The sequence below is a fragment of the Nanorana parkeri genome, unplaced genomic scaffold (genome assembly GCF_000935625.1).
Source record: "Nanorana parkeri isolate BGI_ZX_2015 unplaced genomic scaffold, ASM93562v1 scaffold658, whole genome shotgun sequence".
NCBI lineage: Eukaryota > Metazoa > Chordata > Amphibia > Anura > Dicroglossidae > Nanorana > Nanorana parkeri.
Genome location: NW_017306926.1, coordinates 31443 through 38709, shown reverse-complemented (window position 1 = coordinate 38709; position 7267 = coordinate 31443). Strand labels below are relative to the sequence as shown.

General features: G+C 47.2%; 1 protein-coding gene across 1 annotated transcript in view; it reads right to left on the bottom strand.

The window, feature by feature from the left end:
• The window catches only part of EML5 (echinoderm microtubule associated protein like 5), a gene marked incomplete at its 5' end in the record, with an annotated part of 97920 nt that overhangs the window by 71991 nt on the left and 18662 nt on the right, over positions 1 to 7267 (bottom strand). Inside the window, 2 exon segments of the mRNA XM_018563349.1 lie at positions 3810 to 4022; positions 5175 to 5431. Of these exon segments, the coding sequence (XP_018418851.1) occupies positions 3810 to 4022; positions 5175 to 5431 (470 nt within the window).

The following is a 7267-nucleotide window of genomic DNA, read 5'->3' as shown; positions in this document are numbered from 1 at the left end:
CTCCCCCAGTGATCAGTCTGCTGTCGGCAGGCGGAAGCATTTCCTCAGTCTCCCCTCCCCCAGTGATTAGACTTCTGCAGACAGGAGGAAGCAATCTCCCCTCCCCCAGTGATCAGTCTGCTGCAGACAGGAGGAAGCATTTCCTCAGTCTCCCCTCCCCCAGTGATTAGTCTTCTGCAGACAGGAGGAAGCATTTCCTCAGTCTTCCCTCCCCCCAGTGATCAGTCCGCTGCAGGCAGGAGGAAGCATTTCCTCAGTCTCCCCTCCCCCCAGTGATCACTCCGCTGCAGGCAGGAGGAAGCATTTCCTCAGTCTCCCCTCCACCCAGTGATCACTCCGCTGCAGGCAGGAGGAAGCACAACCACTGGGCAATCAATTAATTGGAATTAAAAAAAGAGACTGGGTGCTCTTCTCACAATGAACAATATTTACAGTTATTCCGACAAAAGGATAACATGGGAACTGATCCCGGTAATTGATCAGACTGATAATGGCGATGGTGATATTGATGGTCATGATGATGATGGTGATGATGATGATAATAATGGTGATGATGATGATAATAATGGTGATGATTCTGATGGTTATGATGATGATGATGAGGGTTATGATGGTGATGATGATGATGGGGAGTGATGATGATGATGGTGGGGAGTGATGATGATGATGGTGATGATGATGGTGGGGAGTGATGATGATGATGGTGATGATGATGGTGGGGAGTGATGGTGGTGATGATGATGGTGGGGAGTGATGGTGGTGATGATGATGGTGGGGAGTGATGGTGATGATGGTGATGATGATGGTGGGGAGTGATGATGGTGATGATGATGGTGGGGAGTGATGATGGTGATGATGATGGTGGGGAGTGATGATGATGATGGGGAGTGATGATGGTGATGATGGTGATGATGATGATGGTGGGGTGTGATGATGATGATGGTGATGATGGGGAGTGATGATGGTGATGATGGTGGGGAGTGATGAGGATGATGGTGATGATGATGGTGGGGAGTGGTGATGGTGATGATGATGGTGGGGAGTGATGGTGATGATGATGGTGGGGAGTGATGGTGATGATGATGGGGAGTGATGATGATGATGATGGTGGGGAGTGATGATGATGAGGGTTATGATGGTGATGATGGTGGTGGGGAGTGATGATGATGATGGTGGGGAGTGATGATGATGGGGAGTGATGATGATGGTGATGATGGGGAGTGATGATGATGATGGTGATGATGATGGTGGGGAGTGATGGTGATGATGGTGATGATGGTGATGATGATGGGGAGTGATGATGATGATGGTGGGGAGTGATGATGATGATGGTGAGGGTTATGATGATGATGATGGTGAGGGTTATGATGGTGATGGGGAGTGATGATGATGATGGTGAGGGTTATGATGATGATGATGGTGAGGGTTATGATGGTGATGGGGAGTGATGATGATGATGGTGAGGGTTATGATGATGATGATGGTGAGGGTTATGATGGTGATGGGGAGTGATGATGATGATGGTGAGGGTTATGATGATGATGATGGTGAGGGTTATGATGGTGATGGGGAGTGATGATGATGATGGTGAGGGTTATGATGATGATGATGGTGAGGGTTATGATGGTGATGGGGAGTGATGATGATGATGGTGAGGGTTATGATGATGATGATGGTGAGGGTTATGATGGTGATGGGGAGTGATGATGATGATGGTGAGGGTTATGATGATGATGATGGTGAGGGTTATGATGGTGATGGGGAGTGATGATGATGATGGTGAGGGTTATGATGATGATGATGGTGAGGGTTATGATGGTGATGGGGAGTGATGATGATGATGGTGAGGGTTATGATGATGATGATGGTGAGGGTTATGATGGTGATGATGATGGGGAGTGATGATGATGATGGTGGGGAGTGATGATGATGATGATGATGATGGTGAGGATGATGATGGTGAGGATGATGATGGTGAGGATGATGATGGTGAGGATGATGATGGTGAGGATGATGATGGTGAGGATGATGATGGTGAGGATGATGATGGTGAGGATGATGATGGTGAGGATGATGATGGTGAGGATGATGATGGTGAGGATGATGATGGTGAGGATGATGATGGTGAGGATGATGATGGTGAGGATGATGATGGTGAGGATGATGATGGTGAGGATGATGATGGTGAGGATGATGATGGTGAGGATGATGATGGTGAGGATGATGATGGTGAGGATGATGATGGTGAGGATGATGATGGTGAGGATGATGATGGTGAGGATGATGATGGTGAGGATGATGATGGTGAGGATGATGATGGTGAGGATGATGATGGTGAGGATGATGATGGTGAGGATGATGATGGTGAGGATGATGATGGTGAGGATGATGATGGTGAGGATGATGATGGTGAGGATGATGATGGTGAGGATGATGATGGTGAGGATGATGATGGTGAGGATGATGATGGTGAGGATGATGATGGTGAGGATGATGATGGTGAGGATGATGATGGTGAGGATGATGATGGTGAGGATGATGATGGTGAGGATGATGATGGTGAGGATGATGATGGTGAGGATGATGATGGTGAGGATGATGATGGTGAGGATGATGATGGTGAGGATGATGATGGTGAGGATGATGATGGTGAGGATGATGATGGTGAGGATGATGATGGTGAGGATGATGATGGTGAGGATGATGATGGTGAGGATGATGATGGTGAGGATGATGATGGTGAGGATGATGATGGTGAGGATGATGATGGTGAGGATGATGATGGTGAGGATGATGATGGTGAGGATGATGATGGTGAGGATGATGATGGTGAGGATGATGATGGTGAGGATGATGATGGTGAGGATGATGATGGTGAGGATGATGATGGTGAGGATGATGATGGTGAGGATGATGATGGTGAGGATGATGATGGTGAGGATGATGATGGTGAGGATGATGATGGTGAGGATGATGATGGTGAGGATGATGATGGTGAGGATGATGATGGTGAGGATGATGATGGTGAGGATGATGATGGTGAGGATGATGATGGTGAGGATGATGATGGTGAGGATGATGATGGTGAGGATGATGATGGTGAGGATGATGATGGTGAGGATGATGATGGTGAGGATGATGATGGTGAGGATGATGATGGTGAGGATGATGATGGTGAGGATGATGATGGTGAGGATGATGATGGTGAGGATGATGATGGTGAGGATGATGATGGTGAGGATGATGATGGTGAGGATGATGATGGTGAGGATGATGATGGTGAGGATGATGATGGTGAGGATGATGATGGTGAGGATGATGATGGTGAGGATGATGATGGTGAGGATGATGATGGTGAGGATGATGATGGTGAGGATGATGATGGTGAGGATGATGATGGTGAGGATGATGATGGTGAGGATGATGATGGTGAGGATGATGATGGTGAGGATGATGATGGTGAGGATGATGATGGTGGGGAGTGATGGAGATGATGATGGGGAGTGATGATGGTGATGGGGAGTGATTATGATGATGGTGGGGAGTGATGATGATGATGGTGAGGATGATGATGGTGGGGAGTGATTGACTCGATTTTTATGGTCTGAAACAAGATCACCAGAGATGCCCGGTGGGGTTGTCTTGTCTGGGGGAGGGGAACACGGCGAATGTTTCTCATTTTCATATCGAATACTATGTAACAACACTGAACTACAACAACGAGAACTACAAGTGCAATTCTACTCTCTGCAATCCAGGATCAACATGACACAGCAAACACAATGAAAGAAAAGTGGGGGAAGCATCACCTCTCTTCACACAGGGGTACCGGAACAGCTTCACAATCCCATAATCATCCGCCGTCACCAAAACTTGCCCAAGAAAGTTGGCGTCTACGGAATTGACGTCGTTCACCTCCGAGTATTTGGGTCCAATCCCATTAACTTCCAAACCGGTCACACACGTCCATCGGGTCCACTGCACCCCCTTCAACTCCTCCATATTGGTGATTTCCTTTCCCCCTGGAAACAAAATGGCATCCATCGTTATAGTCTGAAGCTCTGACATATACCGCAGTGCTGTACAGAGAACACTGATCCGGTCACATCAGTCTCTGCGCCAGAGGAGCTTACACTCTAATGTCCCCCCACAGTCACATCAGTCTCTGTACAGAGGAGCTTACACTCTAATGTCCCCTCCCCACAGTCACACCAGTCTCTGTACAGAGGAGCTTACACTCTAATGTCCCCTCCCCACAGTCACACCAGTCTCTGTACAGAGGAGCTTACACTCTAATGTCCCCTCCCCACAGTCACACCAGTCTCTGTACAGAGGAGCTTACACTCTAATGTCCCCTCCCCACAGTCACACCAGTCTCTGTACAGAGGAGCTTACACTCTAATGTCCCCTCCCCACAGTCACACCAGTCTCTGTACAGAGGAGCTTACACTCTAATGTCCCCTCCCCACAGTCACACCAGTCTCTGTACAGAGGAGCTTACACTCTAATGTCCCCTCCCCACAGTCACACCAGTCTCTGTACAGAGGAGCTTACACTCTAATGTCCCCTCCCCACAGTCACACCAGTCTCTGTACAGAGGAGCTTACACTCTAATGTCCCCTCCCCACAGTCACACCAGTCTCTGTACAGAGGAGCTTACACTCTAATGTCCCCTCCCCACAGTCACACCAGTCTCTGTACAGAGGAGCTTACACTCTAATGTCCCCTCCCCACAGTCACACCAGTCTCTGTACAGAGGAGCTTACACTCTAATGTCCCCTCCCCACAGTCACACCAGTCTCTGTACAGAGGAGCTTACACTCTAATGTCCCCTCCCCACAGTCACACCAGTCTCTGTACAGAGGAGCTTACACTCTAATGTCCCCTCCCCACAGTCACACCAGTCTCTGTACAGAGGAGCTTACACTCTAATGTCCCCTCCCCACAGTCACACCAGTCTCTGTACAGAGGAGCTTACACTCTAATGTCCCCTCCCCACAGTCACACCAGTCTCTGTACAGAGGAGCTTACACTCTAATGTCCCCTCCCCACAGTCACACCAGTCTCTGTACAGAGGAGCTTACACTCTAATGCCCCCACCCCTCCCACAGTCACATTAGAGGAGTTTTCCAATGTTCATTTGTATGATCTAGTGAGGATTTGGCGCCTCTCACCCGGCATCCTGTAGAACATCCTTTTCCCGCTGCCGTCGTTGGTCTGCAGGTATTTGCTGTCGGATGACCAGTCCATGTGTGTGATGAAGGACACGGAGCCCATACACTCGCCCACCTTCTTGTATCGCTGCACCACCCCGTAGATGTCCACACAGCTGTCATTGGAGCCCACCGCCAGGAAATTGCCATCCAGAGAATATTTCAGCTCATGAATGGCTTCCTTCCTGTCCTTGATATGTACCACCTCCGTCATGTCCCTGGAGAAAGAGAACATGCAGCCGGTTATATGAGGACGCAAATCGGTTTGTTATAATGGGGCTCATTCACAAAACGGGGGGGTCAGCTGCTGTTCCCTGCACCAGTCTTTCCCTATGTTCTGACATTTCATCTTCTGCATTTGTCTCACCTGTTTCTGGTTTAATAAGAGATCCCAGGAAAACATCTGCAAATATATGAGCAACGCATGATGACGCCTGTACACTGACAGCGACATCAATGGGATTAGAGTGAGAAAACCTGGGGGTGACCCCAAACTCCCCCCCCCCTACTGACACAAGAAGAGACACATATCATACTGACACAAGAAGAGACACAATCTGTATCATACTGACACAAGAAGAGACACAATCTGTATCATACTGACACAAGAAGAGACACAATCTGTATCATACTGACACAAGTAGAAACCTCCGCAGAGACACAATCTGTATCATACTGACACAAGAAGGGACACAATCTGTATCATACTGACACAAGCAGAGACACAATCTGTATCATACTGACACAAGAAGAGACACAATCTGTATCATACTGACACAAGAAGAGACACAATCTGTATCATACTGACACAAGAAGAGACACATATCATACTGACACAAGAAGAGACACAATCTGTATCATACTGACACAAGCAGAAACCTCCGCAGAGACACAATCAGTATCGAGGGAACCTTCAGCATGGCATCAGGTCTACCTGATAAGCAGTCTAATGGCCAAATTATTATTATTATTACATAGTATTTATATAGCGCCAACAGTTTGCGCAGCGCTTTACAATATAAGGAAGACATTACAATCGCAATACAATTCAAGACAAGATGGCAAGGAGGGCCCTGCCCCTGAGAGCCTCCAATCTAAAAGAGGAGGGGGAAATGATACATGAGGAAGTAGCTGCCAAATGAAGCAGCTTGCAGGGCAGGCTGACAACACTGCTACTAATTGCTGGGCAGAGGGTCAGAGTTGTCTCATACAGGAAGTTCTGTTCCAGCAAAATATCTTATTTAAGACTTTACAGGTTAAAAAACCCCCCATAAAACGATTTGTTTAAGGAATGCCGATCACAGTGGACACATAACTTTATATACAATAAGCCTCATAAACAGAGAGGCTTTCTGACATCGGCAACCCGCCTGCTGCTGCTCTCACAGCGATCTAGAGACTGTAAAATAATGACTTTAAAAAGTTATAAAAAAGATACAAAATATATTATTATTATTATTATCTGTTAGGTGTAAATTGCAGTTTGGAAAGTTTTGCATTTGACATCTGATAATAAATAGAAGAAGCAGCGTGGAATTTATTTCATACAATGTATATTTCTTCTTTACCATTGCAGTGATTCAGCGTTCCAGCAGCTCATAACCTTTCCTCCAAAAGCATCCAAGCGAGCTGCTGCCTCATTAACTCCTATGGGTACTATAAGTATGGGTATAGGTGGACCATACTTATGGTTGTCTCATGTGGGGGATGGGTCAGCGCATTGATCATGGGTGCAATGCTTTGCAGGCTTCCATGCAAACAATTACTAAATGCACATTGATCAGTGGTGCAGCATTTGCCGCTTGGTGGCAAAGGCGGGCTGCTCCTTTAACCGACAACTTGTTTTAAAGCAGAGTGCTCCTTAAACACCGCAAATAACCCGAGTCGGATTTTTTTTTTCTGCAGCCGCGGCGCGGTCATTGGTTATGCTGACGCGATGCGGTCGGATGAAACATTTTGACAGCCTAATTGAAAAGGCCCTTTCAGGAAAGTGGATTGTGAACTGTGATCATCTCATCTCCAAAATGGAGCCGAGCCAATTCACTAACGAGCCA